Below are 21,868 nucleotides of genomic sequence, written 5' to 3'. Positions count from 1 at the left end.
CCGCCCCTTCCGGGGCCGGGCGGCCGCCTCCGGGCCGCCCCCACCGGGCCGGGCCGCCCCCACCGGGCCGGGCCCCTCCGCGGCGGGACGAGGCCGCCCCCTGGCGGCGGGCGGGGTGGGGCCGCCCCTCCCCTCCCCTCCCCTCCCTCCCTCCGTGCCCGCCCCGGCTCCAAGATGGCGCAGGCGATCTTCGAGGCGCTGGAAGGTAACGGGCGGCCCCGCTGCGCCCCGGGGCTGCGCCCCCCGCCGCCGCCCCCAGCAGAGGCCCGGCCCGGCTCTGCCCCCCACCCCCTCCAGACCCGCATCCTCCCCCCCCGGCTCCCCGCTGCCCTCCCCGCCCGGGGGTCTCCTCCTCCTGCCGGCCCCGTGTGCCCCCGCTGGCCCCGGCGCCCCGCCGCCTCCCCGCGCTTTGCCCCGCCGGCCCTGCCTCGGCTGCTGTGGGGTCCCCACCGCCCCGCTGCCCCCTGCACCTCCCTGGGGGAGTGGTGTGGCACAGGGAGCACCCCTGTCACCGCTGTCAGCCCTGTCAGCCCCGTCCCTGCACGCTGGGGCACCCCCGACATCTCCCATCCCCGTGACCTTGCGTTCTGGGGGCTCCCCATCACCTCAGTGCCCCCCGCGCAGTGGGGCACCCCCGTCACCCCCCCTTCCCAGCGGACAGGGGCAGCCCAGTCCCCAGGGCACCCCGTCACCCCTCGCTCCCCGTCCCCGTGCCAAGCACGCTCGGTCACGGCCACCGGCCCGGGCTCCGGGGTGCCCCCCCTGCGTGGGGCTCTGTGGCACGGCCAGCGCCTGGCTGCGCAGGGAGCGGTTTGTGCTTGGGGTCAGCCCGTTCGGAGGAAAGCTGCTTCCCAAAGCATTTATTCCCCGAATCGGATCACACGTGTCTTCCTTTACGTGAGGGGACGCCGCTGGCTGAAGGGCCTTGCAGCGGCACCACTGCCCTCTGCTTTAGGAGCAGCTCCTGCGATGGCAGCAGCGGGAAGACGAGCAAGAAGCAACGCTTTGGGTCAGGTCACTTGGTGCGTCTGACAGCACTTTGCGTACCATCGGGTGCCCTGTCCCCTCTCCGCCATCAGCTCCTTGGTGTGCGGGTTTCATCGCCAAATTCGGGAGGGCGAAACATCTCAGCAGAGCGTTTGTTTTGTTTTGTTTTCCAAGCCCACAATAATTGGCAGCTCTTGGTGTCCGAGCCTATTTGTTGTGTTCTGTCAGTGAGATTACACGCCGGTGGTGACTCGGCGTCTGAAAGCAGTCGTGTCGATAGTCTTGGATCGTGTCGAGTCAGTAGCCTTGGATTTTTATCCTGGCATCCCTCAAACCCTTGTGTTTCGGTCAGGTTCTAGGGAAGGCTTGCTGCTGCTGGGAAGGCAGAGGTGGCCTTTTAAAGGTCTCACGGCTCCGAAGAACATCCCACGGGCTGCTGCTGGCTGTGCTCAGTGCAGGACTGCCCCGTAGCTGTCTCAGGGAGCCTGCGGGTGGCATCAGTACAACCCAGCGGCTGTGCCTGCGTGGCCTGGTTGGCTCCTGAACCTGGGATGTAGCGGTTCCGCTCCCTGTTACGTGTGCCGCCGTGCATTTAACTCAAGAAACGGGGGGGACTCCCTGCGTGTCTGTGCAAATGGGAGATGGACGGAGAGCAATCGTTTCGGTTGTCCCAGACTGCTGTTCTCTGGCTGCGTGCGATGCCGATGCTGCCACAGCTCTGCCTGTCTGTAGGTTTCAGTTTCTCCTCAAGCCCCTTCCTGCAAGCCAGATCGAGGCCATCATGTGAATTTTTCGCTCTGAAGAGCCAGAAAGAAACCCAGGCGCTAAGTGCTGGGCATAGCGAGCGTGGGGGTCTTGGTGCAAGCGAGATGGGAGTAATTCGTCATTTCCACTCTTTTTGTTTGTCTTCATAACGTACTGACACCGAGCATTTGATCCCTGGTTTTATTCTGTGTCCTGTTAGCTTGCTTCCCCCGCAGAAAGGCTCCGTTTCCCTCCGGTTTGGATGTGCCAACCACAGCCTGCAGTGCCACCTTTGCAGTTGCCCAGGAGATGATGTGCAGAGCAGGAGGTGGATTTTAAAGCCAGCCTGCGAAGATCCAGCGGCGTTGTGCCGGCGGGGCAGGCCTGCGGGAGGGACACGGCTCCGTGTGAGCGCAGGGCTGCAGAACTGGCCCCGCAGCCTGGCTGAGCCTCTGTGATCCATGTCCAAGGGCTCCCTTCGGCGCGGGGGTAATTTTACGGAGGGTGTAAGGCGGCGTGATCTGCTCACGCCCTCGGCTCCCCGGCAGCAGCCGAGCGGTGCTGTCCCGCCACGGAGGCGTTTGTGACCTCTCCTTGGTGAAAGACGATGGATGGAAAAGGCATTCGTGGAGTGCCACTGTTCATTGCTTCGTGCTTGAGGTGCAGGAGAAAGGAGTTTTTAGAGTATCTTTAAAGTGCTGTGGGTTCTGCATGTGCTTCCCATCGGGGAGGTAACATCCTTGCTGTCCAGGAGAAATTCTAAAATTGCAAGAGGAACTTGTAATGGTGAAATGAGGCTGTTGCTTCTGCTGCACCGTGCCTCTATGCCGGGCTCTGTTGGGCCGTTTTACTTTCCCTCCTGGTGCTGTTGGCCAAGTGACCTCTCGTCGGGTTCTGTGCTCACCTGCACGGTTTGAAAATGAGTACACGGACACATTTTCTCTTCACTGCAGCGTGTAATCCTGAGTTCAGAGTTAGTCAGAGCTTTACAGATTTCTTTTTTTTTTTTCCAGATCTGCAGAGATCTTGATGAAAAGTAAAAAGCAATCTATGAACTTCCCCCTACCCCTTTCCCCCTTAATCTCCACGTATGGCCTTGGCATGCCATTTATTGTATTCGTGGGTTTCTTGTGATAAAGGAATTGGTAGAGAGGAGTGGTGCGTTAAAAAATCACCCCTTTTAGCTATTTTTTTTCATGATCAGATTGCTCTCTGATTCTTTACCTATGATTCCTAAAAAGAAAAGGAGTGTACGGGGTGTGATGCATCGGCCACGAGCTGCTGGCCAGGCTGTGTCCCTAGGCGAGCAATCCCCAGCTCCTGTATTTATCTAGAACGTTTTAGAACATTTTAGCTGTGGTGCAAAATATTTGTGCCAAAGCAAGCAAGCTCGTTCTGACAACAAATCTGTCTGGGTGTGCATGTGCTCACGGAGTCCCGGGGGAGATGGAAATGACAGAGAGCCACCGGCAGCTCTGAGGGAGAGGCACCCGCAGAGGCTCTCAGCTGGGGGCTGAGGGAGCTGTGGTCCTGCCCGCCCGCGTCGCAGCACCAGGGCGGCAGCCGGTGGCTGAGCCAGGTCCGCCCCAAAGCATCTCTCCAAGGAGCCTGTGCTTAATCTGTTCTTCTTGATGCTGTATCTGAATCCTCCTGTAGTTCATAGCCCTGTGTCTGATCAGATCCAGGAACGCTAACCTGGAAAAGAGGGAGGTGTTTCTCCTGCACCGTACAGGAGCTCAGGTGTGGGCTGGATCCAGGTTGCTGCACCCCAGGCATTTCGTCTTCAGCGAGCTTGGTGGCTTGCTTGTGCTGTGTCCCCAGAGAGAGCCCCTACATGGGCTGCATGGCCCGTGACACCCCAAATGTCAGCCTCTGAGCTCTTTTCATACCTGCTGTTTGCAAGCATCCTTCCTCGCTGCAACAAGCGCCTGAAATGAAGCCCTCTCTCAGCTTTCTTGCCCTTCTTCCCTTCCCTCTCCTTGTACCAAAGGAGTGTACAGGGACAGGGGGGAGCGTTGCTTTAGTGTTACTGCCTGTGGAGCAGAGCAGTGAGAAGGTGAGAGGGGCTCTGCGGGGAACACTTCTCTCCGCGACTCATCGTGAGCAAGCTCCCGGTCCCCAGGTGCTCTGCATTTACACCACCCTCCATTCACCACCCGTGCTTTGTCTCCTTCCAGGAATGGATAATCAGACGGTGCTGGCTGTGCAGTCCTTACTGGATGGTCAGGGAGGTGTAACGGACCCGTCTGCTCAGAGTGTCAGCTCCTCCACCGCCATCCAGCCCATGGGTGAGTCCCGAAGTGGGGGAGAGACAGCCAAGGGGTGGTGGGCTGCAGGTCTCTTCCTACGGCGCGCTCTCGTGACTGCCAGACCAGGCACCCTGTTTGTGTAGGGCGCTGCTGCAAGCGTTGTGACCCCTCAGCGGTGCCGGGCAGAGCAGGAGGAAGGGGCAGAGCAAGTGCCCAGGTGAGCAGAAATGCTTTTGGGCAGGTCGTGGCATGAGGCTGGACTACGTGTTTCCGTTAGAGGTACGGAAGAAGGGAGCAGCCACTCTCTGCCGTGACTGCGTGTTCGTATTTTATTATTTAACGAGCCGTTCCTTATCCTCTGGGGGTGTACTAGTGCAGTCACTGAGTGTCTCATCTGTGTGGCTGGATATGGGACCTGGTGGCTCCACGTGCACCCAACCTCTCAGTGCTCGCCTACGACAGGGGGTACTGCGTTACCCCCGGGCTCCCCGCATGCTGCAGGCTGGCAGTTCGGCTGGCAGCAGCCCCGCCAGCCAGTTCAGTAGGTTGATACGTTGAGCCTTTCCCTGTGAGTGTTTTTTTTTCTTTTCACTCTTTTTCCTCTTGTGTGGCCACTGATCGGATCAAATTAGACAGTGAGTTCCTGAGGGATCCCATGAGAGAAAAAGCCTCTTGCAGTGCCCCGGGTCTGAGCTGTGCTCCAGGAGAAGTTATGGCCGTGTCCCCAGAGCAGACAGGAGGTACAACGTGTGAGCCACGGAATATTTTTTTTTTCAAGAGGTTTGAGTCTGACTGGCTCAAGTGAAAAAAGGTGTGAGCTGATGTGATTTGCTCGTGCTGCAAGTTTCATCTAGGCTAATGATAACTGGGTTGGGGTCTGCTGCCTCTAACACCATGTCGAGGCACCAAAGACCAGTGGTCTTGTTGGGGGTGGGTCTCAGACAGAAGCCGCCCTTCGCTGTGTGCCCTGCTGCATGTTTCTCATCCTTTGTGCAACCTGAGTAATAAAATCTGCCTCAGCCAGGCTAATGCAAATGCTTTGGAAGAAGCTACTTTAACTAAGAGCAGAATTTGCTGGGGGAGCAAGGCTTCTTGATCGTGTCTTTGGGATGAGAGGACAGGGGATGGGATTCAGCTTGTCAGAGGGCGACAGCAGGGTTTTGTGTGTGGGAGCGCAGCCAAGACAGGCTTGTCCACATCAGTTGGCTTTAGGGAGAACTTGGCATCGGGGAAGCAGGACAGTTGCGCCTGATCTCTCCTGACGATGATGTCCGTGAGGTGCCAAGACACAGCGGGTGTCTGCTTCCTCGCCTTTACTTGTTGTGGTTGTCGGGTGTAGCTCTGGGGAATGCTGAAGAAGGCCTGCAGCAGCGATCCGCTTCTCTTAATTGCAGATGACGAAGACGTCTTCCTGTGTGGGAAGTGCAAGAAGCAGTTCAATTCCTTGCCTGCCTTCATGACCCACAAGAGAGAGCAGTGCCAGGGAAGCGCCCCTTCCCTCTCAACAGTCTCGCTGGCCAGCAACAGTGTGTACAGCCCCCCCATCACAGCGGTGCAGCAGGCTCCGAGCGCCAACCGACAGGTACCTTGCTGCGGGCCAGCAGGCTCTGCCACCCTGATTTTGGGAGCGGGGGGACCCCTACATGAGGCTTTCAGGTCCAACAACGCCTCATGATTGACCTCTGTCAGTTGCGGTGCTGTTGGCTTTCGACCTCATGGTTAAATCTGCCTGGTCCTCTGCAGCGAGGTGTCCTTCAGCACCGAGCGTCTGATAGCCCTTTTTCTGGCTGGGAGGGTTTCCCAGCGTGTCTGTGTTACAGCCAGGCTTTGGTTCTGCTCAGGAGCCCCAGCGTCACCACCTGGTGGGTCTGCAGCGTGCTTGGGTGCTCGCTGTGCAGTGCTCAGTGGGGAGAAGGTCTCACTGGCTCGTGGGCAGAAGGGCAGGGTCTGTGGCAGCCTCCTCCCTGCATTCCTTTCTCATTCTCCTGCAAACAACTTCGCCATCTGGAGCTGGAGCAGCCTCCCTCCGTTCTCCACCTTTCCTAGCTGGGGCGAAGTGTCCAGTAAAAGCCTGAGCTTGTCTGTGACCAGTTTGTCCCACAGATCTTCTTTAATAACCACAGATTTTAGCTGTAGCCAGTGGCCACCTTCTCAAGGCACTGTCATCTTTTATACCTCCTTTTCTGAATGAAGAACATTTCTGGAGCTGCCTTATAGTTACAGCTGGGAGCTACTAGGGACTCTTGGATAATTACTGTGGCTTTTCACAGCCTCTGGCCAGCAGATAGCAGAGACTGAGAGGCTCAGCAGAAAGTAGTGTCGTCATTTTTCTGAGTTTATTGTTCTGTCCCGTGGCTGGTCAGCAATGCGTCGTTTTATTTCTTTTTCTTTCAGCAAATTTCTACATACATCACCGTTCCCCCATCGCCTTTGATTCAGACCCTGGTGCAGGGGAACATCCTGGTTAGCGACGAGGTGCTGATGTCGGCCATGTCTGCGTTTACCTCCTTGGACCAGCCCATGCCCGCGGTGCAGCCCCCGGTGCAGGTAAGGGGCACGCGGGGGCCTGGGAGCGCTCACGGCTTGGGGCTGTGGTTGGGCAGCAGGAAAACCCGGTTGGGTGATCAGAGTCTGGTGATCTGCTTCCGTGTGGGGTCCTGGGCACCCTCCCGCAGCGGGACAGCCAGCCTTGGGTGGGAGCACTGGCTACGTGACAGGGTAACTCCAGGGCCTGCTCTCTGCTGGTGTGCTTGTTACTGGGTGCCCAAACGTTTGTCCTGTGGTATCCCTGGCTTTCTGTTGCACTGACGTGTAGTTACTGGCTTTCAGAGTCCTTGTCAGTTTGCCTCATGCATCTCCCTCCTGGGGTGGTTGTTCTGGGCTCTCCGCAGGGCTGGCCAGGCTGGGCACGCTCCCCTTGCTCTGAAAATGCCTTTTGTAACCATAAGGGTTAAAAGCTTTAGAAACGAAGCAAAAAAAGCAGTGGGGCTTGGATGCTTGTGTTCTGGAGGAGACAGTGCCTACTGACAGGCCAAACCAGCGTGGTCTGATCCAACCCGATGGTTGCACGGTGCTGTGTTGTGTCAAGACACCCCCGCTGTTCTTGCAGGTGCCCTTTTGTGTCAGGGCTGGCAGTGTGTGTGAGGGAACGGCCCCTCCAGCTTCCTGCTGCTACAGTAGGGCTGTGTTTTCAACGTCTCGTCTCTCTGTCTTTCCCTGTTCTGGTTTTAGAGCAGCCTGAGTATGCACGCTGGGGCTGGTTACCTCTCGCAGCCCCCCCCGCCGCCGCCTCCCCCGCCGCCGCCACCTCCTCAGCCCCCGCCGCCTCCCCCGCCAAGCCTGGGGGCTCCGGGACAGCCCAGCGCGGGCGGCAGCGGCGTGGTCGAAGTGTACAGTGCTCCTGCTCCTCTGGCAGCAAGCAGCTCGGTGGAGATCCAGGCGCTGGGCATGCAGCCCTACCCGCCCATGGAGGTAAGGCTGACCCCGGGGGCTCCGTCCCCCTGGGCCTCTCGGGGCGAGTCAGGCAGCAGCGCTGCTCGGGGGTCACCTGGGCTCGAAACGCTGAGTTAGAGACTGGGAGGATATGTTAGGTTATTTGACGGTGATTATTTCCTCTGGGAAGAGGTGCTGGTCAGAAAGGTGTCAGCAGGATGAAGGGGGTTCTGAGAACACGAAGAGCAATAGAGGGGGCTGGAGGCCTTGGCTGATGCGGGCTTCCTGAAGGTGTTGCAAGCAAGAGCTGAGGGGAGGCAACTGTCCCAGGGGGGCGCAGAGTACTACGCTGCACATTGCGGGCTTCGGTGGAGAGAAATATTCAGTCTGAATGTCAGTGAGCTTGACAAAGGCAGCTTCTCAAGAGAGGCACAGGCGGGAATGGATTTACCTGTGGGTCGGCTGCGCACAGCCTCCGTGCTAGCATCGCCGTCCTCGATGGAAACGTTGGGCGTGAGAGAGCTGTGCCAGCCTGCCCGTTGTAGCTGGCGTCTGACCTGGCAGTGCGAGCGTTCAGAACTGGATGGGGGTGTTGGATACCTGGCACTCCATCTTCATTTGTCAGGGTGGGAAACAGAAACGCCCTGAACCCATACCACCCTGGACTCTTTTACTCTAAACATCCATTTCTGGTAGCAGCACCGATGCAAGCAGCTCTGCTTTGCCACCTGGCGTTTTCTTGTGCTCCTCCTTCCCCTCCGCAGTCCTGCCAAGGCAGGCGCCTTCAGGGTGGTGTGAGCCCACAGGCTCAGCGGTGATGGCCCTGGTCACCTGCTCTGGAGGGATGAGAAACTCTTGCAGGCACTAGACATAGCTGGGTGCTAGAGGTCTCCTTCAGTGCTTCTTTGCTGTTCTGTTCTTGCTGTAGTCACTCCCGGGTACTTTGTGATGTTCAGCAAGAGTTTTGCACTGTGCGCATTGTTAGAGACGCCGTTGGATTGGTGAACCAGAAATGTGGTTGTTTGGCAGGAGGGAGAAAACTCAGCCAGACTCACAGCTTGGTGGGGCAACTGCTGCTGGAGTTGGCGGGTAGTAGGAGCTGTGCTAGTCACAGTGTTACGCTGTGTAGCAAGCCTCTTTTCTCTGATAACTGAACTCTTGCAGGTACCAAGCCAGTGTGTGGAAAGTCCTGTGTACCCCTCTCCCCCTGTGTACAGTCCTGGGAAGCAGGGGTTCAAGTCCAAGAGCACCAGTGCTCCCACACCTTTGACCAGCTCAGGAGGAGGCAATGTGGTTGGTTTTGATTCCACCTCCGCTGTCAAAAGTAGGCGTTCCAAAAATGAGAGTGGGCTGCAGGAAGGTAAGTGTCCTTATGGCAGGTGCCCTGCGCTACTCTGCAGGCCGCCGCGCTTATCCTGTGCCACAGGCTCTCCAGGTGCAGTGGGGTGGCACTGGCTGTGCCTGCAGCTCCCAGGGAGGACACCATGCCCTGCCCGAGGCTATCAAGAGCAGGTGAAAATGTGGATGCGCTTCTTCGTCACCTCTGAGTGCACGTGAAAGGACTGTCCCTGTGCTGCTGCATGGGCGAACTTGTGCTAAACCTGTGCAGCTCCACACTGATTGGATCACGCTTGAAAACGGGGAGATTCTGCGAAATAGGGTGTTAAAGCTTGGTCCTTGTTCTCCAAAGCAATAATGCCCAGCCACAAGGTGTGTGGGCTCGATGAGACCCGATCCCGAAGGGCATCTTACAAAGAGCTCAGCAGATCCCCTCCCTTTGGGTGTTCCGCTGTCTGTGAACAAAACACGCTCCCAGGTGAGGAAGGACAAGGGCGTGCCCAGTGCCAGGACAGAGGAGCCACAGATCCTCCGCTGCCCGTTACTGGTCAGAGCCTGCCCTTTACTGGTGCGGTGGACGCGTGTCTAGCCAAGTGACAAGGGACGTCCCAAGCACGAGGTGGAGGAAGGCTGCGAGGCCCCGCTCCAGGAAGGTTGGGCCCGTAGAGTTACAACAATACTAGGCTTTAACGTTGTTTGCAGAGGTGTGAACGATCGTGCAGGCTGCAGCTCTCAGTCCAGAGTTTCCTAGAGCAGCCCATGGCTCTGCTGTTTTCCATTGATTTATACCCCATCGTAGTAGACAGAAGATGTGGCTGACTGATCTTCTGGATGGGAGAAATATGCATGTGCTCTGGCTGATGGCTGACCTTGGTGAGTTCATAGGAGAGACAGAATTGGGGCCCTTCCTCTCACTAATCTTGTATCTTTTCCTAACACCCAACAAGCCTTTACTGTAGGTACTCTGTAGCGTAGCTGGAAGGGTCCCTGGAGTGGTTAATGCCCAAAAAGGATTCCCTGTCCCTCACTTCTGTTCTCCTCAGTGCTTACAGAGTTAGCTCAGGCTACATTAAATACATGCTTGTCCCGTAGCCTCTCCCTGATCTGGCCAGGCAGATCTTATCCTTCCATGAGCCCTTTATTATTGGTCCTGAATAGTCATGTCTTGGGGTGAGGGCCCTGCAGTGCATGGGGAGGCAAGGTTATGCCACATCGTCTCATTCCTGTGCACACTCTTGCTCTTTCAGGGAAACCAAAGTCCCCCAAGCTGAAATGCACTTACTGCGACAAGGCCTTTACCAAAAACTTTGACCTGCAGCAGCACATCAGAAGGTAAGGGTGACGTTAGTCCGGGCACAGCAGAGTCCCTGGGGTGGATCCCTGAGGGAGTCTGCGCAGCCCAGTAGACCTTGCATTTGTCGTGTCTCCCAGAATCCATGCTGCACTGGGAGGTCATCCTTCATCCCCCTGCCTCCAGGACTGCTCTCCCTCACAGTAGTTCAGTAGCTGGGGTGAAGGCTGCATTGCAGACATAATTTTCTTGCTGATTATGGGCTGAGGCTGGAGCCTGCTTTCCTCACTGATGAGACCTTGAAAGCCACAGCTGTTGTTAGCTGATTGGTGGAGCGGTGTCATCTCCACTGCTTCCCTCTGCCCTTTCTTCCTCCATCGCAAGCTGCAGCCTTCCTGCTTGCAGGAGGGCAAACCATAAGCCAAGCTCAGTGTCTACACGGGGAGCTCTTACAAGAGCCAGAGCTCTGGCAGGAGGCAGTCGAAATCTTCAGCATTTTCTCCAGTGGAGACTGCTGAGCTCAGGACAGATGAGAAGGAACGAGTGGTGATTTTGCTCCCCTTCCCATCCTGGACTCCTCAGGTGACACGCTCCATGTGTCAGAGCCAGCTTTTTCTCCTGCAGCAGAGGAGGAGGGCAGAAGGATGTTTCTGCTGTGCACAGCAGGAAGCAAATTCAGAGAGACTGGGGGACTCCCAAGTTAGAAGCCACGTGTGCAGGGGAGGGAGGGGTAACAGGGAAGAAGAGACTTGTACCCTTGAAAAGAATGATGGGGTCCCAGGGATCCATGCAGAAATCCCAAACTGAATGCCCTGATGTTGCTGCAGAGCTATTTTCCTCTCCCACTTCTCCCTTTGGTCCCTTGTTATCCCCAGACTGTGCGTGTTGCATATGTGTGCCAGGCTTTTTTCTCCCAGGCCTCTGACCGTGCTCTTACCCTGGTTGGTTGGGTCTGAAAGCCCTTGTTTGTCTGGTCCAGGTGCTGATCCGCTAAGCAGAGAGTTCCTAGTGCAGTCCTGCAGCAGCCACCCCACCACGGTCCCTGCCCGGGGACTGCCTCCTCTCTCTGCTGGCTGCTGATACGGTGCCTTCTGCCTTCAGTCACACAGGCGAGAAGCCCTTCCAGTGCATCGTGTGTGGCCGAGCCTTTGCCCAGAAGTCCAATGTGAAGAAGCACATGCAAACCCATAAAGTCTGGCCTCCGGGGCTGGGCTGCACCATCTCCCGCAACTCCATCACAGTGCAGGTCATGGCCTTGAACCCCAACCAGACGGAGGACGAGGAGAACACAGGTTTGCTGCCTGGGAACGTGAGCTAGGGGCAGAGCAGTGACGTGAGGTCTCCACACATCCCTGTGTCTCTTGGTCCTGTACAGGGAAGGAGCTGTGTGCACTGTTTGTAGTCCTGCTGTGGGATTTAACAGCACACACCAGGGAAATGCACCAGATGCCCGGGTCACATTTGCTCAACTCTAGCTGGCAGCTGCGTCCTTGGGTGCCCCCAGCCTCTGCCAGTTCAGTTGCTGGTGAAGACAGGGGCTCCAAACTGTGTGCCGGGACATGCACAGGAGCAGGGAGACCCTTTTTTCCCCTTTTCACTGGAACAGCACTGTGGCAATGCCATACCTAGGGTAAGGTCCCTGGGAGCTGCTCTCTGCAGACAGCAGGGCTGCTGCTGGCTGGATGTGACCACCCGTCCCCTGCTGGAGGTGGGAGAGAATCTGGCACTGGTTCCCCGGATGGAGCCTGTCACACTGACAGGGCACAACAGTTATGGCCCTGGAAGCACTGTGGTAAAGGGAATTGGTCAAGGAGAAGAAGATGGAGTAGTCAGAGCCCTTGGTCATCTGTAGGCAAACTTAGAACTAGGCCGTTAGAGTGAGATTCTGATCTAAAGATCTGCCTTTGAAAGGAAGGAAGAGCCTGGATCCAGAGCCAGGCCTGGGTGTCTCTCAGCAGCACAGAGCTTGCAGAACAGCTTTCAGCGCTGTCTTGTGGCAGCTTGTGACTTTCTCTCTCCCTTTTCTCCAGGTTTGACTCAGCCCTCGAGGAACCCCGCACAACCGCCCCAGGACATGAGCCCCATGGAGGAGAGTGAGGCAGGCAAACTGGAAGCCAAGCAGGTTGTCTTGATCGACAGCTCTTACCAGTGCCAGTTCTGCCCCAGCAAATTCAACACCTATTTCCAGCTCAAATCACACATGACACAACACAAGAACGAGCAGGTAGGAACCAAGAGTATCTTGTGGTGGTGGTGAGATTAAGACAGGATCGCAGGGTCTGTCCTGAGCATGCTGCTTGCTCAGTAAATGCTTGCGGTGCAGCTCAGCCCCCTGCACGGCTGGGTTGCAGCTGTGTGCTCTGCGTGGCTGTGAAAAGCTCCCCTGCCCTGCTGAGCCACTGGTGAAAAATCGGTCAAGCAGGTTTGGGTGGCTAGAGGAAAAAGAAAAGAGGCAGAGTCCAGAGTTTTCAGCGTAGGTAGCAGCTCTCAGGCTGTAGGCTGGTCACTGCTGGAGCGTTGTGGTCTCACCCATTCCGGTGTTTTCAGGCGCTCACACCGACACCCCTTTCTCCCACCTTGCTTTCTTGTTTTCTCAGGGGAGTGCCCAGGCAGTCTGTGTTGGCAGAACAAGTATTGTGTGGAAGTTGAGTAGGTTTGGCCCAGCTCTCAAGATGTGGAAGAGGCAAGGGCTAGAGGGGTTCACTTCCTGGAGCTACATCTGCTCCTGGGCCTGGTCTCACCCCAGAGGTAGAAATGGGAAGGGAGTGAGCCCTGCTTTGGGCTGTGCGCAACCTGCGTGTCCTCTGCAGCCGCTGGCCAGCAGCTGAAGTGGCTGGGAGTGTCAGGGAAGGAGGCTGGTTGTGTGGGGCTAGCTGTGCCTGGTGGGGTCCTTCCCTGAGCCACGTGAATCATAGAATGGTTTGGGTTGGAAGGGACCTTAAAGATCCCCTAGTTCTAACCCCCCGCCACAGGCAGGGACACCACCCGCTGCATCAGGTTGCCCAGGGCCTCGTCCAACCTGGCCTGGAACACCCCCAGGGATGGGGCACCCACAGCTTCTCTGGGCAGCCTGTTCCAGTGTCTCACTGCCCTCTGAGGGAAGAATTTCCTACTAACCTCTAATCTAAATCTCCCCTCTTTTAGTTTAAAACCATTCCCCCTCCTCCTGTCAATATCTGATTGAGCAAAGAATTGCTCTCCATCTTTTTTACAAGCCCCCTTCAAGTACTGAAAGGCTGCAATGAGGTCCCCCCAGAGCCTTCTCCTCTCCAGGCTGAACACCCCCAGCTCTCTCAGCCTTCCCTCACAGGAGAGGTGCTCCAGCCCTCTGGGCATCTTCGTGGCCTCCTCTGGACCCCTCCAACAGCCCCACATCCTCCTGGTGCTGGGGGCCCAGAGCTGGACGCAGGGCTCCAGGTGGGGCCTCAGGAGGGCAGAGCAGAGGGGCACGATCCCTTCCCTCCCCCCTGCTGCTGCAGCCCAGGACGCAGTTGCCCTTCTGGGCTGCAGGTGCACACTGCTGGCTCATGTTGAGCTTTTCATCCACCAGAACCCCCAAGTCCTTCTCTGCAGGGCTGCTCTCAGTGAGTTCTTCTCCCACTCTGTGCTCAGGCCAGGTAGATGACATTGATCAGTCTTCCTTTGTCGACTGATGCAGTCACTCCATCGTAGAAAGCCACCAATTGGTCAGGCATGATTTGCCCTTGGTGAAGCCATGCTGGCTGTCTCAGATCACCTCCTTGTCTTGCATGTGCCTCGACATTGCTCCCAGGAGGATCTTGTCCAAGATCTTGCCATGACCTTGCCAGTTCCTTGTGTGTCAGCCCGATGGGTGCTGTGCTGCAGGATTGCAGTTCTGGTTTCTGTTCAGCTCCCAGCAGTTTCTGCTGCTGCCTTCACGTAAGGCTGTCAACCATATTTTGGTGCTGAGCTCTTCTGCACTGTTCTTCCTCATGGGAAGAGGATTTTTTTTTTTTTTTTTACTGTCATGTTGTGCTCCTGCTACAGTTGAGAGCTGGGTTTCATCGCTCTGCCCTGACTGAGCCCCGCAGCCAATGTGTGAGCGTGGTGGGGTGCTCTGGGAGCCCTGGTGCTGTTTTGTTCATAACATCAGGTCAACTACTCCCCAGCGCCGGGCACTGAGGGGCAGCAGTTGCGTTCTGTAAAGTGCCCAGTCGCAATGATTTCCAAGCGAGGAAGGCTGCTCTGTCTGTTGGCAGAGGATTTGCCCTGTTTGTTCCCGTGGTGTGCCCCTCCCGTTGCTCTCCCTTCTTCACCCAGGTGTACAAGTGTGTGGTGAAGAGCTGCGCTCAGACCTTCCAGAAGCTGGAGTCTTTCCTCGACCACATCAAGAGCCACCAGGAGGAGCTGAGTTATCGCTGCCACCTCTGCAGCAAGGACTTCCCCTCCCTGTACGAGCTGGGCATCCACCAGTACTCCCACAGCCTGCTGCCCCAGCACAGCCCCAAGAAGGACGTGGCCGTGTACAAGTACAGTAGCAATCGGTGCTCACAAGGCTTGTAGGAGTGAGTGTGTGCAGAGCGTGTTTGGCTGAGAGCGGTGGGGACGTCAGGGGGACGAGGGGGCTGCCTGCTCAGCAGCCACGGTTCCGTCGGGCACGCAGGTGGTAGATGGGGTTCCGCTGGGCTGGTAGAGCCAAGCGTTTTGAATGCAAAGGGCCTTTCAGAAAGACAGTGAAAGGCCGGGTTCAGTTGTATGGGAAGAGCCCACCATGGCAAGACCTCTTATCACCCAGTGAGGAGTGAGGTGAGCACAGCTGAGTCTGCCCCACCCTGGGACAGTGACCCCGGGAAGCCCCTGCCCAGGCTGATTCTCTAAACTGCAGCAAAGGGAGTGTGGGCTGTAGAAGCTGTGCCCAGGTAAAATGAGTTGCTTTTCCTGTTCTTATGCTGTGAAGGGCTCTACCTTACCTGGAAAAAAGCCTTTCTGCTAGTGTAGGGGGAAGGGGTGAGGGAGTTCTGTGAACAGCTCTCTGGAGCTGTTGAAATGCCTGTAGGGACATGAGGAAGAGAAGGAGTATCCCAGAGGATACTGAAAGCCACCTCGGAGCCTAGTAAATAAATGCCTGCTACTTCTTAGACCGTAACTTCTAGTCATCCTTGTGCTGTGGAGCTTCATCCTACAGCTTGCTATCAGGGATCTTTGGGGTCAGAGCTTTCCTTCTGTTTGAGGAGGTTTTAGTCTGCTCTGAGCAAAAGAGGCTTCACTGCAGGTACGTGGGGAGAAGAGTGCCTGTGTGCGTGTTCCTTGTCAACAATACACATACACATTGCCCGTTACCAGCCAGCTCTGGCAGAGGTCTCAGAAATACCACCAGGGTTTGTGAAAACAGGTGGAGAGGTCCCAGGAGCGGCAGCAATGTGAGCTGAAGCTTTGTTAGACACGGGGGACCCCACACTGGAGCCTTGCGGCTGCGCCAGCCGTGGGTAACACTGCTGTGCTGCGAGCTCACGCTCAGCTCCTTCACTGGGAGCTGCTGTCTTCGTGCACTGAAGATGGGAGGAAGTGTTTTAGGCAGGGCGACATCTGAGCTGTCTCCATGAAGAAGCCGTGGAAGCTGTCCCCATGGAACGTGTACGTTCCTCTGTGGGTGCTCCCGTGGGAGTTTGTGTGGATGAGCACTGGTAATTTAAAGGCTTGTCCGCCCAGTTTTCCAGTTTCTCCCCCGGTGAAGGATGCTAAGTGTGTGTGTGATCTGGCCACGCGGGTTGCTGAGGTGTCAGAGCACTTGGGCGGTGGTGGTATCATCTGTTCCAAGCTGACCCTGCCAGAAGTCAGCCTGGAAGGCGGTTGGTGAAGGAGCTGCGCTGCCCTGCGGGCGGTCTGCCTGCCGCGTGGGGTTTGCTGTCGGTAGCCTTGTTCACAGGCTCTGTCCTTTCTCTCCACATTCAGATGTGTGAAGTGTGTAAATAAGTACTCCACCCCAGAAGCCCTGGAGCATCATCTGCAGACAGCAACGCACAACTTTCCCTGCCCTCACTGCCAGAAGGTGGGTGAGGAACCGCTGCCTGAGCTGGTCCTGGACACGTAGCTGGGGCTGTGCGGGGCACGAGACCCCTCTCCTCGCTCTCCTCTCCCTTCCTACCTCGCTATGGCCTGGCAGGCTCGTGAGGTGCTTTTCAGAGAGGCAGAGGTCACTGCACCTCTGGTCCTGGTCCCTGGCCTCACGCAGAGTACATTCATCCTTGTAGTGCTGGCTTTTCTCCCAGGTCCAATTTGCTGACCAAACAAACAGAATTTGGAAGGAGAGCTTCCTTATTCCCATGACAGCACAGAACCGCACTCTCTAGGCTGCTGTCCTTATTTCTTAAAGGCAGGTGCAGCAGCGGTGAGGCTGGTTTTGGGAAGTCATACACTGGTGGCACTGCCTTTGACCCACCATGGCTGGCTACCTGTGTCTGGAAGGGTTGTGAACAGAAATCCCTAGGTTCTGGGGCAGCTTGGACACCTCTGTTGCTGTCCCCATCTCCTGTTGCAACAGGAGTCTCTGGGTTTCTCCTTGTTCCTATCTTTTGGATGAATGTTCTGTATCCTTGGCAAAGGGAAACCTTTTTGAGTGACGTGACTGGGACTGGAGCAACGCATGGATGGGTTTGGGCTGGAAATACTCTCTTCAGCATTGCCTTGAAAGGGGTTTGAGGGACAGAATTTTGTGGGGTTTGAATTCTAATAAATTCCTTTTTGAAATCCAGACTAAAATTTGGACCCTTGCTCCTCTGCTCGTAGCAAAGGAAATGAAAACCCTGTGATAGGGGCAGGAACAGTCTCAAAGGGTTGTCCGCTCTGTACTGAGGTAGCTAAGGAAGGAGAAACACGCTCCTGCCATGGTTAGTAACCCATCTTTACCTGTCATCTCTCCACTTCCCTCCACCAGGAGAGAGAGACCCTTCTGCACCACGATGGGGCTTTCAGCATGCAGCATGGGGGTTTGAAAGCCCACTGTCTGCAGCAGTATTTTTCACTTGTGTTTGTATTCTTAATAATAGTGCTCTTTTCTGGAGATGAAAGAACACAGTCCTGCGTATCAAAAATTCAGGGTCTTCTGTGCTCCCTGTAGACATGTGCTTGCAGCATCCTCATCAGGAATTCACTTAGCGTGGGTATTTCCAGTATCCCTGTCAGCCAAAGGAACCATTCATACTGATTTTATAAAGCCCATGAGTGGGAGCTTTTGGTAAGAGATAACCAGGAAGCACAAACTGAATTCATCACTGTGGGGGTAGGAACTGTTGGGGGTCTGTGCGCAACTGGTCCCTGCTGGCTCTGGCAGGAGCCTTAGCATCCATCTGGGGTGCTGGTTCTCAGCACTGTGGTGTTAGAAAATTTAGTAGCAATGTTTCAGCTCATGTGTTTCTTAAGGATAAATGGTTTTGTTGTTTGTTTTAAAGCTCTGTCTAGATTTTCCTTATACAAAGCTAAAGGTTTCCTCAGTGCTTCCTTTCCAGAAAAGCAGTTGCTGTGAGCTGCTTGTGCTTTTTGTACAGGCTAAAACTCTTCTGCCCGTTCAACTCAGTGATGTCCCTTCTGTGCTACTGGCTCTTAGCCTTGTTTCTGTGTGCTGACAGGTGTTTCCCTGCGAGAGGTACCTGCGCCGCCACATCCCCACGCACGGTGCGGGCAGCAAGTTCAAATGCCAGATCTGCAAGAAGTTCTTTCGCCGCGAGCACTACCTCAAGCTGCACGCCCACATCCACTCGGGTACGGGCTCCGCCGGTGCTGCAGTGCTCAGGGTCTCCGTGTCGTGGTCCTTGCTGAACTCGGTGGTGCTCTGGCTATTGTCCTGATAACCAGAGTAACGGAGCTGACTGTAGGAGTCGTCTCTACTAACGTGGCTTTTAGGAGGTGTACGGCTTTGATTCAGTCTTGTACCCAGCTCTGGACCAGCTAGAAGCAGGACACAGAACTGGCTTCCCCACTGTCCAGGGTTGCAAAAGCTAGGGAAGCTGCCCTGGAGAACAAGAGCAGCACACAGTGGGGCAGTATCCATCTATTTACCCGTACGGCGGCGTAGGGAAACTTGGGACAGCTTCTAGAGAAGCAGAGTGGCACTGCTGCCAGAGTGAATCCTGCACGTGACTAGAAGAGCCCTGTGCGACTGCACCTTCCCCGACTCATCTCTCTCTTTCTCTCTCTCTCTTTTTAATTCAGGTGAAAAGCCTTTTAAGTGCTCAGTGTGTGATGCAGCTTTCAATCGGAAAGACAAACTCAAGAGGCATATGCTGATCCACGAGCCTTTCAAGAAATATAAATGTCCCTTCTCGTACGTAGTGTCTCCAGCATGGCAGCATGTCTTAATGGCTCGTTGTGGGGTTTGGAAAGGAAAAAATGTCCCCTGTAGGTATCCTAGGGTACATGTAGCATCTTCCCATCCTCTGCTTCTTGGGGAGGCAGGAGTGCTGCATGCTGTTGCACTGGGAACCCAGAAGCCTCAGTTGTCATTGACTTTCTGTGGGACCACGTCACTTCATCTCAATTCATCAAGACCTGTAAAATAATGCCTACATACGTGGGAGGCTTGGGGGATTGCACCTGCAGAGCTCTGGGGAGGAGAGAGTATTATCTGAGTACCAAGCACAGGATTGCTGGACTGACAGGGTCTCCCCAGCTGCACTTAGAAGCAGAGGAGCTAATGTACAAGCCAGAGAAAGCTAGCTTTAGAAGGTCCATCCCCAAATCTATGGCACATTCATGGGCCTTCTGAGGTAGCCAAGACTGACTTCTCCCTGCTCCCAATCACCATGTAGCTCCTTCCAACATTTTTCTGACTCCAACTGGGACCCTGAACCTGCTACTTTTAGGAGAATTTGTGGCGAGGCAAAGGCGATGTGCAGCCTAGCAGAAGCCACGTGTCCCTGTAGCAGCCTGATTATTTCTCGTTCCCCTCCAGAAGGGCTGAAACACTGGGGCTCCGACTGTGACCACACGCAGGGACCCGTCTGGGTTCTGCTATAGAGAAGGGTTGTGGATCTCCCTCTGGTCCAGGATCTGTTTATGTATCAATCCTCAGCTGATTCATGCTGCTGACCAGCATTTTTTTGTTCTTACAGAAGCCACACGGGCTGCAATAAAGAGTTCAACAGGCCAGACAAGCTGAAGGCTCACATATTGTCCCATTCAGGTAAGTGCAGCTGGCCCCTGCCTGTGCTGCTGGTGGTTGGGAATGAAGTGGCTGCGATTCCCTGGGCTGTGTGGGAGTGTGGTACAGGAGCAAACCAGAGAAACAAGAGAAGGAAAATTGTGAAAGTGCTTCAGCTTTATATCCCCAGAAGTGCCAGATGTTCCCGATGGGTGCTTTCCCTGCAGTGTCCCTTCACTTGGCTAACAGTTACTGTGCAGTTTTGTACGGCAGAATTTTCCCCTGCATATGTTAGTGTTTCCCGGATATAAACCTAACTTCTTAAAATAATTTATCAGCTTTAGACTTTTTTTTTAATCTCTGTTGCTGCAGGCCTGTTTAAATGAGCTTGCATTTTACAACTGTGTCTAAGCTTTAGGCTGTTTCCTAAAGCAATACAAGTCTGTAAGCAGGGCCTGCTGGGGAGACTTCGCAGCAGAGCTGGATTACTCAGTGTGTTTGCTATCAAATGAATATCCAGAGTGCCCTGCCCGCTCCTCACCAGTAATATCTCACGTTCAAAAAGAGATGTCTTGGGATTTGACTGCCTTCTTTCTGTGGTCCAAAAAAGGTGCTCCCACTTCTAGTAAAGACAAATCATTCCTGTGCCCTAGGGAACTTTTTGATTTTTGTCTGTTAGAGTAAAACTGAATTTCTTTTCTGGTGCCTGTCACATCCAAAGCCCTGCCAAGTGTGATCAGACGGGACTGTGCTGGCAGTGCAGTGGATGATGTGTTTCAGACTACATTTGGGAGGGAAAAAAAGTGCGTTTTTTTTTTTCCTCACCAATTACACCTGGGGAAAAAAGGTCAGAATGTAACTGTTCTGCATTTTCATCACAATCACCTGGCTGTTTTTTTTTTTTTTTAGTGATATTTTAAACCTCTCCTTTGAGGCAAGAATGAATGTTGTAGCTGTTTGTAACCACTGACATTCAAGGTGTAGCAGTGCATCCTTTACTGGTTGCATATTTGCCTGACACAACATCTCCTTAAACTCTGGGGGTTTTGGTTGTTTTAATTAGCAAACTGAAAAGAGTGGGGCTTCTTGAGTGAAGAGGTGGCTGTGTTGAGCTTTTATCAGGGAACATCTGCTTGGAAGAGGAGGTGAAGCTGTCACGCGCTCCCTCTGTGGTGCAGGTTTTCCTGAAGGTCTGTGCTGGGAAGCAGGGTCTCTAACTGAGCTCTCTCTCCTCCCACGCTGTGTGCAGGGATGAAGATCCACAAGTGCCAGTACTGTAACAAGTCCTTCAGCCGACGAGCCCACATGATAGAGCATCAGCGCTCGCACACCGGCAACTACAAATACCGCTGCCCCACCTGCAGCAAAGGCTTCACGCGCCACAAGTACATGAAAGACCACAAGTGCCGTCTGGGCTCACCCAAGGACAAGGACCTGCAGCTCAGGAAGCCCCAGAAGAAACGGGTGGCACGGGGGCGCAAGGTGGGCCTGTCCATCCCCAACCAGCTGGCTCTGGCAGAGCTGAAAGACGGTGCTGCTGGGGAAAGCCCCCAGGACGACAGCCCGAACAAAGAACCGTTTCAGGAGTCGGACGCAGTCCTGTCCATTGTGGTGGGTGGATCAGGAGCTGCTGACTCAGACCTTGTCGTTCCCGGGCAGCCCAGCAGCATCACGTCCAATCTGTCCTTGGCAGAGCTGCAGGCTGCCTCGGACGGCCCCTGCACCATGCTGGCTGTCCCTGTGTACATCCAAACGACTGAGTGACTGTGTAGAGAGCCACTGTGTGGCTCAGGGCTGCTGCTGGGGTTGTCAGACGTGGTGCTGAAATTTGGCTCAGTGAAAAAGACCAAAGCTCTTGTGGGGAGGTAGATGGATATGGGAGAGAAAGGCTTTCATCTCCACTTGTTCTTCCCATCCTTGGGCAAAGGACTGCTTGGAAGCCACTGATGGCTACAAGGCACTGAAGGGAATGGCTCTGTTTTTTCTTGTCCGTCTGCATCACTGGTCAGCCTAGGGCAAGAAAGACTAAGATCCCTGAATCAGGGTGAGAAGAAGGAGCAAACAAACTTGCAACAAACAGAGCTGCTGAAATCAGGTGGCTTTGCAAATCACAGCCTGTCCCATCTGTGGTTTTTCTGGCCTGAAAGCTATATTGCCCAGTATTTGGGTGGCCTTTCCAAGAGCAAACAAATGATCCTTCCTAGTGGAAGCAAGTTCATCCTGAGATCCTTCGGGAACACTGTTCAGAAATACCCTGACAGACTTGTCTGGTATCTTTCTTTTCTCTGTCTCTTATCAGCAGAAAGATCACCGTGTCTGTACTACGTGTTATAAACACCATGGAGCTGGCACGCCGTGTGGAGTCGATGGGTGGGAGCAGCTCTGTGGTGCTGGGTCTGGGCACACGTGCTTGGTGTTGCTTCCACAGCGGTGGTCTCATGGTTTTCTCCGTATCCAAGGATCTCCAAGTGCCTTAGATATCAGCGAGCCCATCCTTGTAACAGTTAAATGTGACACCTCCCTTCTTGACACTTCTGTACAGTGGGAGAAATGAAGGCCTGGGTGAGGCGACCTGTCCAGGGTCACACAGGAAACCTGTGCTGTGCCCACGAGCCAGATTTGTAGCGTCTGCTCTGGACTGAGTGCTGCAGGGTACTGCTGTACTCCTGCATTAGCTGATTGCCAGCCCTACGTTCCCTTAGCTCAGTTTTATGGGCTGGTCAATAATTT

At 55.1% G+C, this 21,868-nt stretch overlaps 1 protein-coding gene across 2 annotated transcripts; it reads left to right on the top strand.

Moving 5' to 3' along the window:
* Positions 1-127: 127 nt before the first annotated feature.
* On the top strand, positions 128-21,487 carry ZNF341 (zinc finger protein 341). Of its 2 annotated transcripts, none has more exons than XM_080557864.1 (15): positions 128-205; positions 3,909-4,019; positions 5,375-5,562; positions 6,375-6,527; positions 7,212-7,451; positions 8,577-8,772; positions 9,998-10,082; positions 11,143-11,333; positions 12,072-12,265; positions 14,323-14,531; positions 15,955-16,051; positions 17,628-17,760; positions 18,211-18,322; positions 19,110-19,180; positions 20,388-21,487. In XM_080557864.1, exons 1-15 carry the CDS (start codon positions 175-177, stop codon positions 20,900-20,902), a joined length of 2,526 nt encoding a protein of 841 aa, XP_080413990.1. In that variant the 5' UTR covers positions 128-174; the 3' UTR covers positions 20,903-21,487. The 2 variants fall into 2 exon arrangements, with proteins under 2 accessions (XP_080413990.1, XP_080413991.1); XM_080557865.1 differs by lacking the exon at positions 128-205 and adding an exon at positions 780-1,022.
* Positions 21,488-21,868: the final 381 nt, after the last annotated feature.

Source organism: Anser brachyrhynchus (assembly GCF_964034855.1).
Source record: "Anser brachyrhynchus genome assembly, chromosome: 16".
In the NCBI taxonomy this organism is placed as follows: domain Eukaryota; kingdom Metazoa; phylum Chordata; class Aves; order Anseriformes; family Anatidae; genus Anser; species Anser brachyrhynchus.
This window is presented reverse-complemented; position numbering and strand designations above follow the sequence as displayed.